General features: G+C 30.5%; 3 protein-coding genes across 5 annotated transcripts; 2 read left to right on the forward strand and 1 right to left on the reverse strand.

Moving 5' to 3' along the window:
• Nucleotides 1-147: 147 nt before the first annotated feature.
• Nucleotides 148-6,265, reverse strand: LOC107026329. Of its 3 annotated transcripts, none has more exons than XR_003579397.1 (3): nucleotides 5,393-6,265; nucleotides 4,020-4,132; nucleotides 148-606 (listed from the first exon to the last, which is right to left on the reverse strand). XR_003579397.1 is itself a non-coding variant. In XM_015227258.2 (2 exons), exon 1 carries the CDS (start codon nucleotides 6,114-6,116, stop codon nucleotides 5,403-5,405), a length of 714 nt encoding a protein of 237 aa, XP_015082744.1. In that variant the 5' UTR covers nucleotides 6,117-6,263; the 3' UTR covers nucleotides 148-606; nucleotides 5,393-5,402. The 3 variants fall into 3 exon arrangements, 1 of the variants encoding a protein (XP_015082744.1); XR_003579398.1 differs by having other exon boundaries at nucleotides 4,020-4,147; XM_015227258.2 differs by lacking the exon at nucleotides 4,020-4,132 and having other exon boundaries at nucleotides 5,393-6,263.
• A 4,194-nt stretch (nucleotides 6,266-10,459) lies between these two features.
• On the forward strand, nucleotides 10,460-11,588 carry LOC107024350 (fasciclin-like arabinogalactan protein 9). The gene has a single exon (XM_015225314.2). It carries the CDS (start codon nucleotides 10,518-10,520, stop codon nucleotides 11,274-11,276), a length of 759 nt encoding a protein of 252 aa, XP_015080800.1. The 5' UTR covers nucleotides 10,460-10,517; the 3' UTR covers nucleotides 11,277-11,588.
• Nucleotides 11,589-14,654: 3,066 nt separating this feature from the next.
• On the forward strand, nucleotides 14,655-15,756 carry LOC107026533 (fasciclin-like arabinogalactan protein 9). The gene has a single exon (XM_015227533.2). It carries the CDS (start codon nucleotides 14,759-14,761, stop codon nucleotides 15,500-15,502), a length of 744 nt encoding a protein of 247 aa, XP_015083019.1. The 5' UTR covers nucleotides 14,655-14,758; the 3' UTR covers nucleotides 15,503-15,756.
• The last annotated feature ends 11,058 nt before the right edge of the window (nucleotides 15,757-26,814 follow it).

Consider the following 26,814-nt stretch of genomic DNA (forward strand, 5'->3'; position numbering starts at 1 on the left):
CGAACAAGTTTAGAGATCTATTTATGTATTTAACCTGAAAAATATATTAAGAACAAACAAATCAAAGCTTAAATTGATTCTTATCTGGACTAATAACCAATCCAGACGTAGAATTATCACCTTGAAAACTAAGTGGGGAAAGAGAAAGAAACCTTGAAAACAGAAAATTAATATGCACTGTGATACAGATAAGTCTGAAAATACAATATGGTGATGGTGGTATTAAACCATCAGAATACACCAATTTATGGTAGTTGCACAGTATAACATAGAGTAAAACATACAATACACTACATTTCATCTAAGTCTTCTCTCTTCCTGAGAGAGTAGAGAAGGTAGATACGAAAGCAAAGAAAATTAGAAGGCGGTAAATGAAAGAAACAATTTGATCGAGCTTTGATCCTTGAACGTCTTCGTATATAACACCAGCAACTCATAATTTGGTAACTGGATTACTGCAGACAAAAGGAGCAACCTGGTCATAATCCTACTTCCATGACTTCAATAACCATTAACATCCATCCATAGCTGATCTTGCAAGCCTATTTGCCTCAGAAAAGACCTCTCCATCCTCATCGGCAAAGGGGAGCTAAGCTCCATCAGGATCTGTCAACCAAAATTAAAATGTGGATCAGAAACATAGCCCTCTCACTATTATGTTACTTCAGTCTCCTCTTAACAGTGCCAGGGAAGAGGGTCATCGTTATACTTTATGTTTAACAATGTCTAACTTACAACATGCAAATCAACTATGGACAACTGGAGCTGCAAGATTGTGGTTCCTAAACCTCAAGGATTTGGGCTCCCGATGAATGTCTTTAGCTTAAAGGTTTAATGCATAAGTCATGTTTATTTTGCACTCCTAACAAACAGAATGATAAAGCATGTCATACGACCAGTCATATTACAAGATGCTGAAAAATTAAACTAGACACTCGTAGCAATTGCAGAATAAACACTACACTTTCCTCAGAGCAGCACTTCAAGAAATTGCAGAATGCAAACAGTAAAATAGAACACTATACTCTTTAGTGATGACGCACATGAACTGACTGCAACACAACTAGTAGAACCATCGAGGTGTGCGCAAACTGACAGGAACACCACTGTTATCAAAGATACAATTGAACCAACTGCAACACAGCTACCCACCCAAAAAAAAAAAAAGAGAATGTGAAAGATAGCAGGAAGAAGCACAACCCCAATGGTTGGCACCATCAATGCGAATACCATTCAGAAGACTTTAAAGTGGTTCAAAAGAAAAAGAAAATAGCTTCTAATTATGAACAAAAATCTTATTTTCCACATTTATGGACCAGTGTTTTGTCTCAAGCACCGGATAAACAAACAGATTCTATAATTGGACCTGCCTGCAACATACATGAGTAATAGCTGCACTTGCACATGAAGTCATGCTCCGTAGAGGTATGGCTGGAAGGAAGGTTGGAAATTAAGCATATGACCTCCATCGCGGGGTTGACTGATCCAATGCACAATAGAGTGAATTCTATGTGAACTGCAGTACAAACCCCTTTCCTGTGTGCTGATGGCAAAGAGGTCTGTGACAGATTTTTTCAAGGCCTAGGAAAGACTTAACAAACTCTCTAAAAGCTTATATTCCTCTTCTTCACTTCAAGTGTACATCTTGAATGAGCTCAGAACATATCTGAGGAAAATTCAAGCACCCTTACCCATGACAGAGTGCAGAGTTCAGAAAAGCTATAGTAATTTAACTAAGTAAAGAGGTACTCATCATAGACTTGGATACACAAGTTGCCAAAAGAAATATCGGCCTACCTTACACTCTCAAAAAATTTGTTGCAAATAGAAATGTAGATTGTGGTCCATCTTACATTGGATGCATCCCACAATCCATTGATGGAACATGATAGACTATCTATATTTCCTAGCATTTCTACTAGTCAAAATTAGGCAACATTATTTAGATCCGTCCTCTGTCTATTTCAGTTGGATAGTTGTAGAAAAGGCTGGTGGAAGTTGAAGATGTATTTGGAATTGTTGCAGTTCTTAAGATTGTGAGTGTTCCATGATTGGAAGAAGAGCTTTTTGGTGAACAATAATCTTCAAATAATTCTTCAACTTCAAAAAGTTCTTCCAACTTCTGCGATTTTCTTTATTAATTTAGAACGGAACACCTTATTTCGAAATAATAATAATACGTTCACTTTTTGCAAAAGATTTGTACAAACAAGAGCCCTAAAAGTTTTCCTCAAAAAAATGGGTGAAGTTCTTTGTCGCACTTTTCCAACCAAAAAGCCTCCTCCAACTAACAAAAACGGAACTTCAAAGCTACAGCTATGCAAGTTCTTTTGTATACAAAAAGAAATATTTCAAAGTTTTTCAGAATCATCCATATGGAATACAAATACCTCAGATCTTCAAACATACTTCAATCAAATTTAACTACTTCCGGTATCAAACCGAAAGTACTTCAGTCCCCTCATTTCTTCAAGACAGACAGCACTCTAGATAGCAGTCAGGGTTTAATGGAGTATGGAGGTTATGTTGACAAATGTTATTATAAAACCGCAAATAGCAAAAAGTAAAATCGCCGAAGTATTCATAACAATACTATTGGACAAAAAAAAAAGTAAAGAAAAATAATTTATTAGATGTCAGCTTTGTAAAGAGGCGAGATCTAGAAGTATTTATTTCATAGAATCACCCAAACGTGTATATTAAATGGTTAATACATTCATTAGCCCCCGTACAAAGATGGCATGGCATCTAATAAATAATATTTCTTTTCTTTTCTTTGTCCAATAGTGTTGTTATGAATACTTTTGTCATTTACTTTTTGCTATTTACAGCGATATAATAGCATTCGTCAACATGACCTCCATAGTTCAAACTCCATGGAAACCTACACAGATATCTGGAGCGCCACCTGTCTCGATGAAACGAGGGGGACTGAAGTGCTTCTGGTTTGATGCTGAGAAGTAGATAAATTTGATTAAAGTATGTATTTTCTGATTAATAGAGTTGTTAAATTTGAATGGCGTTTCAAGTTCTATTGTAAAAGTCATATTTTGTAATTGATAGGGTTGCTAATTCCCTAACTTTAGACTTAGGGTAGTTATTGATGGCCTTGGTCATTTTTTGTTGTAAAGGCCACATTTTTTCGTATTTTGGTAATTCATATATTTGTTAATTCCCTATTGTTAGACTAGCAATAGTGATGAAGGACATTGGGCATTATTTTGTTGTACTATGTAATCAACACATTTGCTAGCTCCCTGACTTCTCTTTTTTCTGTCTAGTGTTTAAGGTCGTCATTTTCCTTTTTATTACCTACTTGAGTTGAACATCTTTTGAAAACAGTCTCTCTACCTCCACAAGGTAGGGGTAAAGTTTGCTTACACTCTATTTTTCCAACACAATAATAGTAAAGACGAGGCATAAAATTTCAATAAGGGGGTGTTCAATTATCTGCATAGTTTAATCCTAAGGTCTAAGAATGTAAATAAGTTGATCCCTTTTAGACGTTCTAAGCTAGGGCTAAAATAGGTCAAAATGAGGTTGCCGAATGCATTTTTAAGTTAATTTTATTTGAAAACCTTTTGGTATTTGTGTTACTTATATCTATATAGCACGACCCTAACGGATCAATAGTATTTCGTTTTGAGGGATACTTTTAGGTGATTCTTTGAAATAAAAGTAGAGTTATGGTCTTGTTCTTGAAAAGAAAAATCTAAGGATAAGGTAATATAATTAGCGAGACAATAGTAGTAAAGACGAGACATAAAAGTCAAAACATAACTGTATGCATGCCTTATTTGATTGACTACTATCTATCTATGAAGCCTCTAAACTAATATTTGAGTATTGACTTGTTGCAATTTTAAGATTTGTTAGTGTGTTTCATGATTGGAAAGAAAGTTTTTGGGTGAACAATAGTTTTTACATCTATCTTTAACTTCAAAAAGATCTTCAAACATATGTGATTTTCTTTATTAATTTTGAACGAAACACCTCATTTCAAATAATGATAATATTACCTTCACTTTTTGAAAAAGATTTGCACAAACAAAATCCCTAAAAGTTTCCTCAAGAAACCGAGTGAAGTTCTTTGTCACACTTTTTCAACCAAAAAGCCTCCTCCAAGTTCCAACTGACATAAACAGAACTTCAAAGCTACAGTTAGGCAAGTTCTTTTGTATATAAAAAAAGATTCCAAAGGTTATTCATAAAACCAGTAGGCTGAATTGAAAATGAATCACAACTTTTTTAAAACACTTTCTTCAAAGCAGAAAGAGGAATGAAACGCCAGAAAGACATTTTGAGATAAACAAAATTGAAAAAGCATGTTTGAGTTAAGAAAACATGTTTCGTTTGCTAACTACTTATACTTTTAGGGAACACAAAGAAACATCTACAGAAAATTTGTGATAGACGGTTAAATGCCGATGACACAGAAAAAGTGGGAAATCCACCAAATCACCCGGACATATTTTCACGATATATTCAGTGAAGAGAAACAAAACTGCTAAAACCTTCTCTTATTTTTTATCATAAAGATACAAGGTATTTTCAGCTCCATTTTCAAGTTTTTTTTTTGTTAGTGCCTATAACACTACAGCATTTTAGTATCCTGTTTTGTTATTTACTCAATAAGAAAGAAAAGTACGCTGATAGTTGACACTGCAAGCATAGGACCTCACAAAAATCTGAATTGAAAAGGGGACCGTAAATGTGCCCTTACGAACATTAAGACAGAACTTTGTTAACCTCAAAACATGGTGACCGTTTTTTCATCATATTTGTGTGTGTGTGTGTGGTAACCAATTATAGGAAAGTAAACATTGCACTTATTTGATTATTAGTGACTCACAAAATCTTATAACAAGCATCTACGATCAAGACAAAAGCCTGAATTCGCATACTATAAGGTACGTGGCCTTACAAGCGTTGAACTATTTATCACTTGCCAATCAAAGGCAATAAAACAAAGATAAATCCAAAGATGAGTAACGGATAACAACTCAAACCTATATTGTAGTATCAGTTGAAAAAGTCAAATCAAACCTATATACTCTTCCCTCCAAATAATATCGAATGAAACTTTTTCTCATGTTTGGCAAGGAAAACAATCTTATTGATTTCTGTTATCTACCTCCACGAGGTCAGGGAAAGGAGTATACGCTCTACCAAACAAGCTCATAATAAACAAAATCACATTCATGAAACTAGTTTAAACGTAATTCACAGATCAAAATGAATATCAAAAGGGACTACTTCACGAAAATTGGGCAAATTGAAACGAGATAAACACAAAAGAAATATATTCTTCTCAGTTGCTCCACATCTCTACAAAAGTTCCCAACAGCATGAAATATGAATATGTAAGATATCAAATGATGAGGAATCATACCATGATGCCATCATCCACTAGAGTTGGGCCGAGCCCCGCTAGAACTAGGCCGGTTCACAAAGTTCACAGAATCAGCTTCACTAAATCCTCTCCTCATTCGTTCATACCCACCTCCAGATTTCGGCCTACCGTTGTCTCCGTACCTATTAGGTGACGACCCAAGATATCCCTGATGATAATGCTGACCACCCCCAACCTCCGGTCTAGCCCTCACTCCCTGACCACCCTTCGCAACATCCGGCACCGGTTTCTCCTCCCTGCCTACAAATCCCGGTCTCAGATGTGGGGGCACGAACCGGTTCGACTTTGGCAAAGGCGACTGCAAAGGTGAAGGCGGATTCACAGGAGATGATGAAAGTGAGGTGGTGGTGGTGGGTCCAGCCCCAGTACGGCCTTGTGGACGAAGCGAGATAGAGTCAGATTCAGCTCCAGCTCCAGCTCCAGCTCGGATTTGATCCGGTGGGCTCGGGCTTTGTAACTTTGGTTGTTGCTGGATCGGAATAGGCTGGGTTTGTGGAATAGCGATTGGCTTTGGAGTAGGCCGGCTCAGAACAAGCATATGTCCATGGATACGAGAGTTGGAGATAATAGTCTTGTTACGACTATCGAACGACGACGACGACGAAGAAGAGTTTGATTTACCAGAGGTGGCAGAGTTGGGAGTAGTTTTCTTCTCGTAGATGTCGTTAAAGTTAAGGGAGGTATATTTATTGGTTCTTGCCATCCACCACCGCCGCCGCGTTCCGCCGTAAAAGGAGAGGAAAATGTAACTTCCGGTGATCGGAAAAAGAGAACAAATGGCTTTTACGATCTCGTTTTTTGGGATCTGTGAGAGAAAAAGGAAGGAAGGAAGAAATTAAGTGTAGGGGATGCGCACGTTATATCGGTGGGGCTTTGCTTATTAGGGACGATACGTGACGTGGCAATAATATTGATGTTGATTGGTGATGATGAAGTGTCTAGATCTTATGGCACGTGTCATTTTTCTTTCTTTGTTTTTTTTTTACTCGTAGGTGTTTGTGGCAATTTTGTTTTTCTCTTCTTTTTAAAAAATTAAACTATATTTTGATTTTGAACGAACACTTGGAGTTATTCTAACAAACTTGATACGAGGAATAAGAGATAATAATTTTGAGATATAATTATACTTTTTTGTATTTAATTATGAGTATTAGTTAGGTTCCAAATTATATATCTTATTATTTATATCATAATATAGAATAAAAAATGAAATGTGATGTGCATTCATGATCTTCAGTACAGATGAAAGGGAATATATATCATATTTATAATGAGATAAAAATCTATAGGATAAACTTTATCAATTTCATATTTAAAAACAAACAAATTGAGGTATATGTTGATCAAATTAACTATAATGACTAGGAGGGTGTTTGGATAAGTTTTTAAGTTGATCAAATTAACGTATGATATTTTTAATTTATTTATATATTTGGTAAGAAATTATTTAAAAGCTAAAATCAATTAAAAAATCAAATTAAATATTAAATATTTACTTGTCATTAAAAAGTTTAAATATATCTCAATTACTTAAAACAAAACAAATGCAAAGATTATTTCTTTTTTTTCTTTATAAAAAATCACCACCTAATTATCAACTTCAACATTCGTATTAACTACTCATATCTAGAAGAGTTCAAAGAGAAATTTGTTACTCTTTCGTTATGTGTATTTTTTCTATAGCACTAACTTTATCTTTTCAATTGCTGTTATTTGATTTCTTCTTTAACCCTCTTTATGTTCGTCATTGAATAGTAACACATTGCTCACATTTTAACTACATTATTTTAACCAAAATATTATACACAAATTTATAAAATTTAACTGATGTCTTCTTCAAACTCCACTCGTACTGATTTTCCCTTTTTCTATACATCTTATATATTATTATAGTTTCGTCAAAATGTGTAAATAACGCACACTAATGACTAAATAATCAAATGTCTATTGAAATAGCTTGTCTATTTCTTTTATAATTTTAGAGTTAGGAGGAGACCATATTCACCAAAAGATATAAATAGCACACACTAATGACTAAATGATCAAATGTCCATTATAGTTTGTTTATATCGTATGTCAACTTGTAGAAGCATTGATTCGTATATGTGAAACTTTTTAGTGATAGAATTAAACTAAGTTAATATTTATTAAAGATCTACAAATTTCCGAAATCAATACAAATTTAGGTATAGATAGGACATAGTAAAAAAAGTTTCATGAAAGAATATTTTTAATAAATTGAAATAGGTGTTGAACTTGATAGAAACTTATATTCTTATTATATATTAATTATTGTGTTTTGTGTCTTAGTTTTATGATGATACAAATTGAACTTAAATGAAGCAACTCATGAACAATATTATATATCAATTTATTTTGAATTGAAACATAGTGCTAAAATTATTTTCCCACATTTGCAATAATGACAAAACAATTGATGGAGAGAACTCAATCTCTGTTCATTCTTGAATCATAAGTATCTAGACTTAAGTAGTTCACTCATTAAGCCCATGACAAATAAGAGACTCAAAATATTGGGCTTGTCAAATATCCTTTAATATTCATGATTTAATGTATGGGCTTAAATAAGACTTTTTAGCTAGGTATAGTTTCACTAATTACAATTCGCAACTATAATAGCATATTATATTATATATAGTGTTGTAGGTAAGCGCAATGTCTCAACATTTTAAAACTTTTTGAGAAAAAAATACAATTCGTAGCTTAATTTTGGTTTGCCATTTATATTTGTATTCATTAATATTTTTTGTGGATTTTGCAAAAGAAAATATAAATACAAATTGATTTGTATTAAAATGAATTATATATTAGGTAGAGAGAGACGAGCGAAATCTAGAGAGGGGCGAGTGAGATCAAGAGAGGGAGAAGGGAGAAGGGAGGAAAAATACATGTTGTATTCGTTGTATAACAAATACAACCGATACAAAATACATATACAATTGAATACAAGTTTAATTTTTCGAATACAATCGATATAAAATACAAACTCACATATATTTGATTGGATACAATTGATACATAATACATTTGGCATAGAGGATGTATGCATATTGTATTCGTATGTATACAAATACAGTTGACACAAAATAAATATAATTTTTCGAATATAATTGATATAAAGTATAACACTCACATACAATTGATTTGAATACAATTAATACATAAAAACATTTGAATGGATTTTTTTTTAGAAAGATTGCTATAAAACCAACATATAGTAAATTGTTGTAATTTTTAAAAATTTTAACTGTGTTTCATAAATATATTGGATTTTCCCCTTGTTTCATAATTTTCCCAAACTTTGAACATGGGGAAATAGTGATGACAGGATTAATAGTGTTCAGAAGGACGATCCATGGCCCAACTCTCAGCTCTCAAGTTCCAAAATATTCTCAGCTTGATTTAGTGGTATCTTTACGGGAAATTTTATTTATCGTGGTAGGTTCTTATTCAAGACAGCTGCAGTTCCTTTTTTCGGAGTGGTAAGCATCTACCTAAAGGTGATAGGGTAGGGTGGGTCAATACCTCTTTTGTGTAGGCCAAATTCAGAGCGCGTGAAAGTCATCAGTCATCACTATCTCGTAAAGGCATTGAGACCATATTACACAACGAAAGCGAGTGTAGGACGAACTTAGAACGCGTGAAATTTATTACTACCTCTCATGTTAATGGTGGATAAGAGGGATCAGAATTGCTCGAATGATAAGCAATTCCTCAATTTTAAGCTCAATTTTATAAGTTCGAATTATCAAAAAAGCATAAATGTGAGAGCTACCTAAGGAGAGATAAAATAAAAAAAGAAGAAAAAGCAGTTCTAGTGTTGTCACATTGATAATTATCAGTCTTGTGGTTTACATATTTGTAGTATGATTAACGAGTTAGGACCTACATGTCTCAACTTTGGAATAGAAAGCTGGAATTAAACAAGAGCTCGAAAATTATTGAATTGTATGAGTTCGATTATTTTTTATAAATTAAACATATTGTTATTTTTTTTTATAACGAGTAATGTTGAGACATGAATTTAGTATTTTTTTCTCTGCTTTGATGGCATATTGAAATTGTGAAAAATAAAGATGATTTTTTGAAGGTACAAAAACATTTTAGATATTTATTAGAACTTTGTGGAATTGGGTAGAATAAATATCTTTGATATTTATACTTTAAAAAAATCTAGATAATTAGATACTTAGATTAAAGTTTAGAATAATCTAGATTTTGTTACATATTTAGAAGATAGGGTCATCTAGATTTTTCTTATAGATCTTTCTAAAATAATTTCTACTAGTATAAATAGGGATGATCATCGTCACTTGTAATCAACCCAAATCAAATAGTCATCTCCTATATCAAAGTTTTCTTATTTAAAATATTCCTTCTCCGTTCTAGCTTCCTCTTCCTTAGTTGAATCTTCCGATCTTAGTTAACGATCTTGGGCTAGCAGAAAGAGAGAAAAAATTAATTCAAAAAAGACGGAGTTCAATTTAAAGTAGATAAAATGCTTTATAATATTCACCAAGAAAATGACTATGGCTGGCCAAAAAAAAACAACTTGTCTTCCAAAAGTATTTTTTAGTGGAAATCGTAGTGGAAATTTTTGAAGTGTCACTACTTTTCAAGATTTTGCCTTCTCTCTTTTTAAAAATTAATTTTCTTTTTATTGAAATCAAGCTAGATTTTTTTAAATTTTAATGCATAATTACTGTTTAGTTGATAAAGAGTGATTAGTAAGTAAACAACAAATTAGGATGAATCTATCTGTACCTCAAAAGCTAATTCATGAGGGGAGATTTGTTCAAGTCATATAAGGAAATCAAATTTCGATTCCTCTATCGATGTGGGACATCTTTCTTACACTAGTTATAAAGAAAATAAATTATTTTTCCATTCAGTATTTAGTATTCACATTAGTATCTGTATCTAAATTCAAATTCACGTCTAAAAAGTCCACATTGAAAGTAAAAAGGCTCAGACGATTTCAAAAATTCCCACTAACGATTAGCCCAAAAGCTTATCCTATAAATTTATATACTAACTTTACACATGCATTTCATGAACACCATACACATTTCTGTTCCAAAAAATGTCTCATCAAAACCTTTTTTCTCTCATTCTTCTTTTCATCCTTCTTACTAGAGCTGAATCTACAGTTAACAGATTTCGAATCCTAGAAGATGAATCTACCGTTGACATATATCATATCCTCGAAGGTGGAGGAGAATACAACACATTCATCAAATTCCTCAAAGAAACAAAAGTTGGAGATCGAATCAACTACAAAGCCAATTCCAGCGATGGCGTGACAGTTTTAGCCCCAACAGATAATGCATTCAATAACCTCACAAATAGTACATTTGACGACGAACATAAACTACAACAACTCATAAATTACCATGTAATCTCAAAATTCTACGAATTTGATGAGTTACAAACAGTGCATAACCCTGTAGAAACGCTAGCGACAGGGGAAGACAATGAGCCTCTTGGACTTAACTTCACCGGAAAGAAAAATCAACTGAACGTGTCATCTGGTTATGTGGTAACAAATGTATATGAAAAAGCAATATCTATTAGTCCAGATCCACCATTGGCTGTTTATAAATTAGACAAAGTTTTAGTGCCTTCTGAGTTTATTGATCCTAAATCTCCATCTAGTAATGATGCCCCTGCACCTGTACCTGATAAAGCCAAGAATGGTACTAGTGACGATGATGAAATAACAGCTGATGATAAGCCATCACCAATAACTGCTACTACTACTAAGCCAAATGATGCTAAGAGGATTAATGTTGGAATTCTTTGTTTGATTTCTTGTGTTTTCTTGATGGTACAACTTTCTTGAAGGTGGTATATCAGAGTTTTAGCAGAAATAGTTCATGTATTATATATAATATTATTTAGTATTATGTTTGGAAGGAATTTTGAGTCATCTATAGGGTCCATTGGTAAGGAGTATAGGTCGGAGAAATGATCCATATATTATGTATTGTATTGTGTTCAGTAGAAATTTTAAGCCTATGTATACACCCTACAGGGTCGTTTGGTAGCAGATTAAGTTCATGTTATAACGTTTTATTTAATTCACTGATACATGTACGTTGTCGTTTGTCAATGTATTTGCAGGATGAAGTAAAGACCAAATGAGTAATGCCAAGTGGGGAGATGACAATGATTTTTGTTTCCAATATTCTTTTATTTTATGTAGTTAGGACTTAGGAATAGGAGAGATCCAATGACAAGAGGAGCATGAGTGAAAAATAATCATGTTTTTTTTTGAGTTTTCTTACTTTTTGTTTTTAATGATTCTGATCAACTGATGTATACTCAATTGCAAACATGATACTACTAGCAAGTAAAAAAATATATTTATTTATTGAAAAACTCTCTTACCTTACTGTTTTTTGCCAATGATTTACCTGAAAAGTACTAGTGAATTCAACACTTACGAGTTTATCGATTTTACAAAATTTAAAAGCCACTTAATATATCACGAAACAAATTATATCAAAATTAAGTAAACGGGTACTTCTGTCACTATTTAAAAATAAAACTAATAATTTACCTCAAATTTTCAATATTCACTTCAATAATCTTCATGTTTGGACCTTATTTTACTTGACTAGCTAAGTGGATTCTTTGTTTTTGGGAATACTGAAAGATTGTTTGTATGATATAATAGCACAAGTTTAGATACATACTAAAACATTAGATATGATTATATTAAGCTAAGAAATGAACAAGACACATACATGATACAAAGTCTCTCCCTTTTGGTTCAATGCATATACAAAAACCACAGCATGAACAAGATGGAGAGTGAGTGACCTTTACTATTACATGACTCTCTACATGACTCTATTCACTACTACACCAACCTCTGCAAATGTCAAAAACACCATTGCAGGAGGCCATACCTGACACCATACATGATATATTTTTTATAAAAACAAAAAAAAACAAAGTAATACTACAACAAAGTATCAAAGAGCTGCCCAATCAATCTCTACGGATGGGTACTTGGGTAAGAAGAAGTTTTCTGATTCATCGAAAGATGGTTCAGCGAAATCCAAGAAAGTAATATCAGACTCAGGCGAAGATGATGATTCCTCAGATGGTGTAGGGAATGATGATGATGATGAAGCCTCAATCTTGATAGTACCATTTTCTAGATAGCTGAATTCTTCTTTCAATGAATTATCAAAATCGAAGTATTCATCTTGAAAAATCCACTGTAACAACAATAAAATTAATGTAGTTCAAAAATTTAACAGATTGTTCATAAAAAATGTTTTCAAAATAGATGATATAATTTTGATTTTCAAAATTTGAAATCAATATCCAATTACGTGCTGATTTTATGGTGATTAATGATCTGTTACCTTAAATTAAGTTGTTTTAGTAACAACATTAATTGTACCGTTTTTTCCCCATTTTTTTCTCAACAGTTTAAACTTACCATGTATCATTTACCATGTATCACTAGAGTCTAAAGTATCACAGAACAACAAATTTAAGGGATTTTTTATAAATATTAAATTTATCGGGACAGAATGTAATTATTGAATTACACTATGAGATTCCTTAAATTTTTACTTACAATAAAGGAGTCCACTCATTTAGCCCATGACAAGTGAGAGACCAACAAAATGGGCTTCTCAATCCAAATTGATAGAGATGCTCAATCAATTGGTATTTTTATGGGTATTTTATTAATCACGATACGATCTCTATTAAAGATTATGTACTTTTTGGGTGATTGTATGACCGTTGCATAACGTTGTAGGGAAAGTAGTATGGATAATACATTATGCGGCAAATCTTTTTAACCGTGAAGCGGCCAGACACGTAAAACTCATCACTGTCTGGCAAGGGCATTTTATTTACATTAAAGTAAATAAAATGTAATATATTCACAAAGAAAATAACACTAGCTATTTTTTAAAAGTAAAGTGGCTCGCCCCGAGTATTGGATATGGAGAAAATTCTACTAGAACGTCGCCTTGGCGCCTCTGAGTCGGCCGTGTAGGGTGCGATCCAAATTAAATTGGAGTTCCAATGTCGACTTCAAATATCGGGTGAAAAATAAAATTAAAAAAATCGAAGGGATAAAGACATTCCACGAAAAGAAGAAGATATATTTGTATATATATGGACCTACCTAATCATAACTTTAAAGAATGACAAGCTAAGTTTCTCTGTTTCTTAGTTGAAACCATGTAAGTTTTAGCACAAATGTGTAATGCCATGTTATGCCACTCTGTCAATTGCCATTATTATATGCTTTTCTCATATTATAAAATTTGTATTTTCATCTTTGTAGTTGGTATTGCTACTTTGGTTAATTGGATCTGGTTCTTTTCATTTCTTGCCTACACTTTTTTTTAAATGCATTATTATTATTTTTTCTATTAAAGTCAAGCTTGATCTTTTAGTGCATTATTACTAACTTAATTTCTGTAATAATCAGTTGACAAAGAGTGATTAGTACCCATTAACTACTACTATTAGCAATTTAAGTGCCTCCCATATTAGTCAACTAGACAATTTTTATCTCTTAAATTAGCTTTTTAGGTTAAGTTAGGTTCAAATTTCAAGTCAAATCCGTCTATGTTGTTATATTTCTCAATGTTGAACTCACATGTTATTTTGTTCACGCTTTAGTTGTTCAATCTAGACATGCCAACAGGTTTCAAAGTGTCGAATTATCCACTAATATTCAAATTGCTCCAAATTAGTTAAAGGAATGTGGACAATACTCATTTCATGAACCTAACTTTTGACATTGAGTTAAGCCAGACGGACACAATATCTAACTTTTGATGTTGAGTTAGACCAGACAGACACTTTAGTTGTTCAACCTAGACATGCCAACAGGTATTAAAGTGTCACACATTACTTGTCTTGTAATGGTATTTCACGCTTCGAACTCGAGTTATCCATTAGTGTTCAAATTGTTTCAAATTAGTTAAAGGAGTGTGAACGATGCTCATTTCATGAACCTAAGACCAGACAGACAACTTTTGACGTTGAGTTAGACTAGACGGAAATTTCGTTAACATTAATATTGATTTGATGGGAAAACAAAGTGTGGTTTTGGGGGTTTGGGATATCTTAACTACTACTATATTTTATTCTTCCTAGTCTTTTCATTGGTTGTTATATTTTCATTTTCTCAAAATAATACCTATTTGTCTTGATGCAAGTTCATATACAGCTCATTCCACCAAGGATTAGCCCCAAAACTTATCCCATAAATTAACACCACAATCCTCTCTACAACTCCACACACATCATATCACATTTGTAGCTCTTCCAACAACAACAATGCCTCATCAAAAGCCTCTTTCTCTCATTCTTCTATCCATAATCCCACTTCTTTTCATTCTTACTCAAGCTCAATCACCAACAGCACCAGCACCAGCACCCTCAGGACCAATAGACATCTTTGCAATCCTCAAAAAAGAAGGACAATACAACACATTCATCAAATTCCTAAATGAATCACAAGTTGGTAACCAAATCAACAACCAAGTAAACAACTCCAACCAAGGCATGACAGTTTTTGCACCATCAGACAATGCATTTAACAACCTCCCAAGTGGTACACTCAACCAACTAAATGACCAACAAAAAGTACAACTCATTTTGAACCATGTCATACCAAAATTCTACACATTTGATGACTTACAAACAGTAAGCAACCCTGTTAGAACACAAGCAACAGGGCCTAAAGGTGAGCCTTTTGGACTTAACTTTACTGGAAGTAACAATCAAGTGAATGTCTCATCTGGTTCTGTTGTTACAAACATTTATAATGCTATTAGAAAAGACCCCCCATTGGCTGTTTTTCAATTAGACAAAGTTTTAGTACCTTCTCAGTTTACTGATCCATCTAGTGATGATGATGCCCCTGCACCTACTAAACCCAAGAATGGTACTAGTAATGACAAAACAACAGCTGATGAGCCATCACCAGCAAGTAATACAAAGCCAAATGATGCTAAAAGGATTAGTGGTGGGATTCTTGGATTGGTTTGTGGTGTTTTCTTGATGGCAACACTATCTTGAAGGGGGCTATAGAGTTGTTAAATTTATGATCTTTTGCTTATACTAAGCCATTTTGTACTTCAAGATTGATTGTTGTTTGTTCATTTTTATGATTTCATTCTTTCTATGATGTGATTTCTTCTCTTTTTTTTTTTTTGGGTACAATCTTGCAGATACATGAGTTGTGTGTTATATTGTTTATTACTCCATCCGTTTAAAAAATAGTGTCCTGGTTTGACTTGGCACGAAATTTAAGAATATAAAGAAGATTTTTGAATTTTGTGATTTTAAATTAAAGTTATGTGAAATATACAAAACTGTCCTTTAATCTTGTGGTCATAAACCTGTCACGTAGAAAAGTTTTGAAATTAAAATGTTACCAAAAAAAGAAAGAGATCATTCTTTTTTAAACAAACTAAAAAGGAAAAGATGTCTGAAACCAAGGGAGTATTATTGTACTCCATTGGTTGGTTTGGAGGGTTCGTTTGACTATGAAAATTACGAGTATTTTAAAAAAGTTATTTCTGTTTTGTGAAAATTGATATTTGAAAAAATAGAGTTGTGTTTGGATATGATAAGTTTTTGAATTTTGTAAGTATTTTGAAGTGAAGGAAACTTTTTTAGAGTTAAGAAATTTTATAATCAGACATGTTTTTCGAAGTTAAACGGTGTTTGGAATATTTTTGATTTTTCTCTATCTAATTTTGACAAACATGTTTTGATTCTAAGAGAAGATAACATGCAACCATGACTTTTAGAGAAGTAGAATAAGTCCACTTGTGGTTTAGTTGGGATCATATGAAGTCAATTGTTTAGTCTTAAAAGATCAAACTCTATTACACTTAACTCATTAATTAATAACTCAACTACACACATGGAGATTTTAAATTTTATAAAGTTTTGGCCTTTGGAAGATCAATGAGTCAACTTAGATGAGTCTTTATACAGAAAGTTTTGTTTTTTGTTGAAGTAAAGATGAGGGTTAGATGGGCACTGAAAACTCATTTATTAGATAGTAAACGAATTGTAAGCACCTATTTTATCAGGAAAAAAAAGGCACACACTAAAGTATACGTCAAATTTAATTTTTTTGAACCTATTCTTTTAATTTATGTAGTACGCAAATAGAAAATTGGGTCAATTGACATGATGAGTCATTTTAAAACATTTATTCAGAAGGCTCTTATGTGTACAAATCGGTGTTCAGTAGGATTTAAGTTATATATATATATTGATGAGTTTAATTTTTATATACTGTGGGTTTTATACTTTTTTATATTAATACATACTTTTTAGGTAATTTTTTTTTTGTTATTAATATTTTTATTTTATAAAATAATAAATATCAAATATAGTAATATAAGGTAATTAGAATTCTATTTTTATTTTAGGGCAACTTTCACATATAGCAAATAAAAAATTCATATTTATATGCTATAGTAAAGTTTGCATAATTGCGCTCCATAGCAAACATAGAAACTGTATAATTCGCTATACATATACAGTTGAAGCAAATTGTATAAAACAAAGTGTATAAAACAAGAAAGAGAAAGACACTTGGGCAGAGAACTGTATAAAAACGAAGTGTATAAAACGAATTGTATTATAAGTATATAGAACGATTATATACAATTTGAATTTGTATAAAATGAGAAAGAGAGAAAGACAAAAGAGACTTGACCAGGAATATACAATTGAATCGAATTGTATAAAACGAGAAAGAGAGAAATTAAATACAATTTGAAAATTGTATAAAACGAGAAAGAGAGAAAGACAAAAGAAACTAGGCAGGGGAGTATTTTTATTGTATAATTATAAGTATATAGGACGAAAATATATGTATTTGCATGTGTATATACAATTTTCTCACGCTTTATACAAACAGAAACGCAATTTATACATTTCGCTTCTGTTTGTATAAGTGAGAAAGGCGAGGGTGGCGAGCGAGATTTGGGAGAGTGGCGAGCGAGATCTGGAAGAGGGGAGAGAGGGGAACAAAAATATATGTATTTATACAATTTTCTCTGCTTTATACAATTAGAAACAATTTTTATACACTTGTGTTTGTATAAAAAGTGAGGAAGCGATCGAGAGATTGGATGAGAGTGGCGAGCGAGATATTTGGGAGAGAGGCGCTTGGCAATTTTTTGCAAAAGTTTGCTATGGAGCACAATTAAATCAAACCCTAGCTACTCCATTTATTTTAGGTTATTAGTTTGCTATTATATACAATTTTCCCTCTATTTTATCCATTTGTTTAAGATTTTCTTTCCTTACTAAATAAAATTATCAACTTTGTAATTTTACAGGGTGCACTTTTATAAAATTTAATGAACATTAAGTTTAACATATAGAGCTTCAAAACGAATGGGGAGACAAGTATCTAGAATTTTGTTGTTAATTTTTCTTACCGTAGAAAATAATTTTAACTTCTAAAGTACAATTTTTATATACTCCAGGCACAATTATCATTTTAACTCATGTTTTGAGCTTTAAATTATTGATTTGTGCGTTTATTTACTCGATCCTCTTATTTTATTTATCAAATAGATTGCATTATGTTTTTTTTCATCTACATTTCCAATCATAAAATTTTCATAAGTAAATATTTTTTTCACTTTGATATTTATTGAAGCGTTGCACAAATGGATGAAAACAGTACTTCAGTTTCTATTTCATTTACTACAAAAAGTGCAAAACATTTTAGACCATCCATTCAAGTTTGACACTTTAGAATATTTTGTGATAAAGTTCACAATAACTAATTTTGTATATCTTAATGATTGTCATAGTTGTAACTGACAATATACACAATATTTGTAGAGAATATAAAATTGTATTAGTAGCAAAACAAACGGAAGAACTATTTGATATACATCTATTAAAAACTTCTATAATATTTTGTTGAAAAGAACCTAAACAGTATAGTTCTTTTTTCAAATAAATAAATGGCATCACAAATTTTCTCCCTTCATGCGACAAACTACAAATGATTCATAAACTTAACTGAATTTTCAATATCAATTCTACGTCTACGAAAGAGTGTACAATAATATTACATAACTTTCAAGAGTTTAAAAGAAGAGCTAGAGATGTCTTAAATGGAGCAATATGATGAATGAAGGTTCATATATCTTGGCGTCATAGTTCTTGTTGCTAGTTTACATTTAAAGTCCAAAAATAATTCACATCTGAAATTGTATTACATTATTTCGTATATACAACACAAGTTCAAAAGAACGACCAGAGATTAATAAAGAAATTAACCTTTTTGCTTCTCCATGGCAACATCTTCAATATCTCTCTGTGAATACTGTGCAATACACTTCATGTGATGTCTTTCGTAGAAAGTCCTTCTTTATCCTACAACATATAGCTAATGGATATTAGATTACTCAAAAAAGGGGCAAGAATCCATCAAATTCCATTAAGAAAGAAAATAAAGGAATTTTGATAATTGGTGAAGAGACAAACAAAATGTTATAGTGTGAATGTTTGAAAATTAATGGCAATGGACATAATTAAACGTACTTTGTAAATTTGAAATAGATATAAATAACGAAAAAATAGTTACCATAAATTCTGTTGATAATAGTTTCTCTTTAAAATGTTTGAATGGTGGATGCTCGTAATTTTGCTTCAATGCTATTGAACAAGACAAGCAACAGTAATGTTAAAGGAAATTCTGTAAAAGTACACTGATAAAACAAACATAATAATTTTATTTCGCAAGGAAAAAGAATCCTAAACTAAGCTAAAATAAAAATAGAATCCTAATTATCATACATTACTGTATTTGATACTTAGATTTTATAAAATAAAAATATTAATAAAAAAAAAGAGTCTTGCCTTAACACTTTGTTTGAATCATTGTTCCCATTGTTTCATAATGTATTGTATTATATTGTACTTTATTGTACTGTATTGAATGATAGATAAAATGTTTGGTTGGATTGTATTGTTTGTTGTTGTTTTATAATATTTTAAGTGTTTGATTTAATTGTATCGTACTGTATTGTATTCTATAAATTTACTAAAATATCCTTAATTATTCTAGGGTAGGAGGTTGACTAGATTTAAATAATTAAAGGTAAAGGGTAAAATAATATTTTGAAATATTATGTAAATATATAATTGAAAAAAGAAATTCAGTAACAATGAACACACCAAATTGGTTGTTCTATAAAATCAGGGTTTTCATTGTTTTTTAGTAATGAAATTTGACAATACAATACAATACATTTTAAGTAACAATCAAAACAAACATTGTAGGTATAATAACGATACAATACAATATAATGAGTAACAATGATCCAAACATAGTGTATAAGTATGTGTCAGTGTAAAAAAAGTATACACTGAAAGTGCATAGAAATTAAACTCTATATTGATAATTTAAAGAATTTTTTAATATTATCGATAAATTATAACTTATAAGAGCAAATTAGGGAATCATTTTTATCAGATTACCAACTACTATTTATAAATAGATTTATCTCTGAGGTTTTATTCAATAAAAACAAAAATGATTTACGTAATAAAAAAATATTTTATAAATATATCTTGCAATCTCCTTCAATAATTATATAAATTTTTTCAAATAATCAACATAATAATAATGTTAATGGATTCTTCTGTAAACACAACGGAACAATAATTGTGGCCAAGTGGCCATGTGGTCAAGCTTTTCTTAGTTAATATATCATATCTAAATATTTTTTATTAAAATTTTGAATAATTATATGTTACAATGGATATGTAGACAGACATTTCAAATTAATACATTTGGAATGTTGAATAATCCGGGAGATTATCTCACAGTCTGTCAAATTAATTGTTTTAAAAATCAATTTTCTAAATTAAGTTAGGTTAAACATGACGTTTTGATAATTAACAAACAATATATAAGAATTAGTCTCTAAATGTGTCTCAAATAAGAACCGATAGATAAGAACCGATAGTATTTTGTGATGGACAATAATTACTAGAAGAACCATGAGGTACACATCCCTCTTCTCGGTGTGGAATTATATATGATAAAATAGATGTTCAGCCTACAATGACCGATAACAATGTTGAAGTAGTGAATTTATTGGTACCATAGCAATGATATAGATATGTATCTAGCACGTCCAGATGCATGTATCTCGAATATATGAGGTTAAAATTAGGTGTAATTCGTTAAAGATATATTATATACAAGTAGATTCACATATATCTTGCTCGCCTCTCTCTCTCTATATATATATATATGTATTTTCAGAATGTATATGGTATCCCAAATACATATATCTAGTGTGGTTCACATGTATATGGAATACATAAACTCTCTAGTTTGCCTCTCTCCTCCGTCACTCGCTTCTCTCCCTATGGATATGTATTTTAGAGTGTATCTGGTAACAAAAATGTATGTATATAGATGTATTTGACTAGAAATTTCATATGAAATTATTAATTAGTGAGAGAATATGTAATATTTTCAAAGTAGTAATGTATATGTAATTAGATAAATTTTTTTCAGAATGCATGTTTTTGTACAACTTCTTCTAGTCCCAAAAGCTTGGCCCATTCTTTTACAGATATTGGGCTTGAGCTTGATTTTGTTTAATGGGCAACTTTCACATATAGCAAATAAAAATTTATATTTGTATGCTATAGCAAAGTTTGTATAATTGCGCTCCATAGCAAACATAGAAACTGTGTAATTCGCTATACATATACAGTTAAAGAAAATTGTATAAAACGAAGTGTATAAAACAAGAAAGAGAAAGACACTTAGGCAGAACTGTATAAAAACGAAGTGTATAAAACGAATTGTATTATTATAAGTGTATAGAACGATTATATACAATTTGAATTTGTATAAAATGAGAAAGAGAGAAAGACAAAAGAGACTTGACAAGGAATATACAATTGAATCGAATTGTATAAAACGAGAAAGAGAGAAATTAGATACAATTTAAAACTTGTATAAAACGAGAAAGAGAGAAAGGCAAAAGAAACTAGGCAGGGGAGTATTTTTATTGTATAATTATAAATGTATAGGACGAAAATATATGTATTTGCATGTGTATATACAATTTTCTCACGCTTTATACAAACAGAAACGCAATTTATACATTTCGCTTCTGTTTGTATAAGTGAGAAAGGCGAGAGTGGCGAGCAAGATTTGGGAGAGTGGCGAGCGAGATCTGGAAGAGGGGAGAAAGGGGAACAAAAATATATGTATTTATACAATTTTCTCTGCTTTATACATAGAAACAATTTTTATACACTTGTGTTTGTATAAAAGTGAGGAAGCAAGCGAGAGATTGGGGGAGAGTGGCGAGCGAGATATTCGGAAGAGATGCGCCTGACAATTTTTTGCAAACGTTTGCTATGGAGCACAATTAAAATCAAACCCTAGCTACTCCATTTATTTTAGGTTATTAGTTTGCTATTATATATAATTTTCCCTTTGTTTAATTGGTCCACTCAAATCTGTGTGATGACAAGTTTTTTTCCAAGAAATATTTTTTAAAATTTGTATTTTTCAACTCTTTTTTTTAAAAAAATTATCTTCAAATACCATTTGAAAATTATGATTATTATTATTATTTCAACGTTAAAGAATTATGTCTTGAATTTCACTTACACAAATAATATGCCAAATTTCAAATAAATCTATACGTTTGGATGCAAATTTTGCAATTCAATCATATAATTTTTGAACTTGAGTCGGAATTTATTATATTTACCAAATTTATAAACTTCAATCATATCTTAAATAAGATATCAAAATCGATTTATATGTGCTATTACTCCAATTGAGATGCCTAAAGCAATGGATCATTCCACATATACCCATATTTTGAAATGATCTTTAATTTTTATTACTTAACATTTAAGATAAAATAATCAAATATTCAAATATAATTTTAACTTTCAACTTTAAAATTTATAATCGGTAGATCAATATCTTACTAACGTTTCAAATGTTAAATTATTTTTTGGAAGAAATTAATGGACCAAGTGACAAGACAAAACAAACAAAAAAGTTCATGGCTACAAAAAATAGCGTGTGTAATTGGTCGTCGACAATTCAATAAGAAAAAAAAAATGCAATTAGTAGTGAAAAATTAATTATTATACCGCGGACGTTTACCTTTACTTTGTACCAAAATTATGAAATACGATTCGTGTTGTGGTGTATTGGTTAAAATATTTTATTTTTACTTAGAGGTTTTAGATTTGAGTCTGGTATTTAGAGAAAATTTTATTAAAAGCGTTGTTTTTGAATGAGCCCTAAAATACATGATTTAAATTTAGTCGAAACTTTAATGTGAACTTCAGAAATCAAATAAAAAATAAAAAAAATAATGAAATACCAAACACGCCACGCCTTCTCTTTTCTTTTCCTCTACAAATAAATGTGGATATTATTATTCATCTTTCTCGCCCATTTCCAAATTACGTGAACTATTATATTACTATTTTTGTTTGTCATTATTTTTTTTGAAAAAAGTAAATAAATATACACCTGAATTATCGCATATACACTTCGTCATATTTTTAGGACATTAGTATCCTGTCGTTCAATAACTAGAGCATAAATACCTTTTATACTAACAGTGTCATAATTTTATCCATCGATCCAACATGTATCGACGAATAAGATTGTGCATATAATCTCTATTTATCCGTTATATTACTATTCTTATTCCGGAGATGTACATAATTCAACGTTATTTTTATTAACTAATTTGATCGATTAACCCCACAAAACAACAACTACGCAGGACATAAAATTTTAACAAAAAAACCTTCTTATATCAACCATGTGAAAAACAATGTCTAGAGGCTAAAATAGGACCATTTCCCAGTTTCCATTTGTTATATTTTTTTTTTTCGAAAATAACACTATACTACACGTTAACTTTGACTGTACAACTCCACATATTTTAAACATTATTATTAAATAGATATCAATAACTAGCCATGTTTTTTTAAAAAAAAAATAAAATAAAAATTCATTGTGGGACTGCTGAATCAATCTTTACGTAGTCAAAAATCCAAATTAAAATTGCCTTCCTTATCTTCTCATTAAAATAAATAAAAAAACAACTTGTTTTAAAAAAGATGACAAAAACATCAGCATTGACAAAATTCTACTATATTTTTTTTTATTTTTTTTATTTTCATGTTTTTAATTAGCTATACAATGACGTCATTGGTGACTTAAATTAATTAGAAAAAAAATAGTTTACTTGTGGAAATAAATAATTGAGTCACTGTTTTATAGCACAATGTATAACAGTAAGACAAAAAAATATCCATAGAATTTAAAACTTGTCTTTTAACTATATGTGCCAATTAATGCAAAGAATAGTAATATGTCAATTTACAATAACGTAACCTCACATATTTAACCATATAAATTGTGCTTTACGCTTCAAATTTTTAATGATTCAATTAAATCGGAAAAATATCATATAATTCAAATATATCTGACAAATCGCACTATATTAAACGCATGCCAATTGCCAATATATATATTTAATACGGTAACTAGTTTCTTGGAAGGAGTAAAAATATAATAATAATATCACGTTGAAATACTTGTGGAATTAATTAACTTTTGAAGTTTTTAGAATAATTTATTAACATTACTTAGAAATTATATAAACTAGAAATCACATACCTTTTTTTAAAAAATAAAAATTAAACGATTCTAGGAAATGTTAAAACGTAAAATATGTCTATTTCGAAATAGTTACATATCTATTTTTATAGGAGTTAACGTTCGTAACATGAAATTCTATAAGCTCAATTAGCAAAGGAGAAGTCACAAATCATTCCGCCACGATTTACATTGATATTTAATGTACGTCAATTTCTTGTATACAATGAAATTAATGTTAGAGTACGAAAAATTCAGACTTTCTACCATAATTCACGCTGGTAATTTCATTTTCTCGTACAATAATGTGATTAATGTTGGAGTACAGAAATCACGAGCATCACGAGATGAAGTTCACTTGGCTGAAATTTTGCTTCGTCATAACTTAATTTTTGTCCTCATTATTTTCTCAATTATTATTATTATTTGAGATATTTTATTTTTATATTTTCTTTTAATATAAGAGACAATTCAATTAACTTTATGTGACAACTGCAATGTTAAAGATGAGATTATTAATTTTTGTGGTAATCAAAGTTACATTAGTTGGCTTAAATAGAATCTTCAATTAACTATACGTGAAGCATGTTAAAGAAAAACAATTGGGAGAAAGTACATTACACAAGGAGGCTAAGTATGGTAAAATGAATTCGATTAAAAAAAGTATGTAAAGAATTTCAAATTTTAAAGCGTCTTATTTGAGAGATCATCTGCTCAATCAACTCGATTAGATTAAAGGAGATAAAATATTATTGAAACAATATGAATTCCAATTTGTAACACTACAATTCTAGTTGGTCTATTACGTATCACTTGACTATTCAGTTAGAAGGTCATGTTTTTAGAAAAGTCTATAAATTTCTAGAAATAGAAATATTTAAGAGAAGCTTTATAGAGAAGGAGCATTATTGTTAGGGGCCTAATGGAATTATATTCCACTTTAATGAAAAATAAGAGGAAAAAAATAAAAAAAAATTATGTAAATTATTTGATGTTATTGTTTATATATAGCTTTTTCATGTATTTAATTATTTATATTTTTAAAATTTTCTTGGGGATTCATTTAATTTAAACCAAAAAAACCATAGTTTTCTTAAGTTGCTTTTGGCCTTTTATATTTTTTCTTTCAAAGAAAAGAACACACGCTATTCTCCCTTAGAAAGAGAAACACATCAAAGTATAATTTGAGGTATATTTTTAAATAATCACCCACTTATTATTAATTAAGAGTACTTTTATCTTATATTAAAAAATAAATATATTTACAGTTTTAAAATTATATATTTTATTATTAAATACATCAAAATAGAGAGGGAAGTGAGATAGTTATGTATCACATATAATACGAAATCACACTAAATACATGCTTCTTCAGTTTTATTTTATGTGGCAATATTTGACCGAACGCGGAATTTAAGAAATAATGATAACTTTAAAATGTTTATCAAATTGCCCTTCGAAAAAGTAAACTCACTTTTCTCTCTCCTCGTAATGTATTGGAACAGTATCACTAAAATTAAATGGAACCAACAAGGGTAAAAAGAAATTGTACTTTTAAATACTTATTATATAAGGAGATGTAATATTCATTTTGAAATTTGCTAAAAACGAAATGATGTCACATAAAATGGGACAGAGGGAGTACTAGATACATTTATGTAATGTGATTCACATGTATTTGATATACCAGATATATTAGAGAGATAATGGAGATAATCATGTATCACATATAATGCTGAATCACACTACTACATGTATTTGATGTGATTCATCATTCAGATGTATCTAAGATACCAAATATATAGGAGAGAGGCGAACGACATAATCATGTATTATATATAACACGAAATCACACTTAATACATGTATCAGATAATATTCTCATGTATCTGAAATACATTATATATGAAAATACAAATGTCCGCGTTATGTGGCGGGCCTAGTTTTGTCGTTATAGTTAAGTCCACGTCAACACCTACGTTTTACGTCACATTATTTTTTTAAAAATAATTTTTTGGAACAATATTGTCAATGCCACGTTGTAGGGTCCACTCTACCTCTAGATCCTATCGATTGCTTATGTCATCCCCATTGGTGATGACGTAGACTATTACATTTTGTTTCCGCTATAAACGGTGTCGTTTAGCTGACGTTCTCATTGGCGCACCGTCCGCTTAATCACTCTACTTGTTTACGTCACTCTCCATGTGTTTTTCAATTGTCTACACCTCTTCTTTTTAAAAAAAAGAAAATTAATTTTTTTCTTAAGAAAAAGATATTTTTTTCTAATATATAGTCAAAAGACTTTAAAAGGGTAGGATCAATATTCCTTGATTCGTACAAAATCATCATGACTTAATTTGATAAAGATGTATTAACAAATCCAAATTATACAAACATTTACGATGTGTTTGGTACGGAGGAAAATGTTTTTTATGGAAAATGTATTTCTAGAAAATGTTTTCTTGGAAAACAAGTAAATTTTGGACTTATTTTCTTATGTTTGGCTGGTGAGTAAAAAATATTTTTCAAAAATGATTTTTAGTGTTTAATTTATGAATGAAAAATGTTTTTGAGAGACATCTTTTATTTTTACTAGAGTAAAAAATAATTTATTAAATTAAAAATATTTTTTAAAAACAAAATTATTACTTTTTTGGGGTTAGGGGGTGGGG

The sequence above is a fragment of the Solanum pennellii genome, chromosome 7, assembly GCF_001406875.1.
Source record: "Solanum pennellii chromosome 7, SPENNV200".
Taxonomy (NCBI): Eukaryota; Viridiplantae; Streptophyta; class Magnoliopsida; order Solanales; family Solanaceae; genus Solanum; species Solanum pennellii.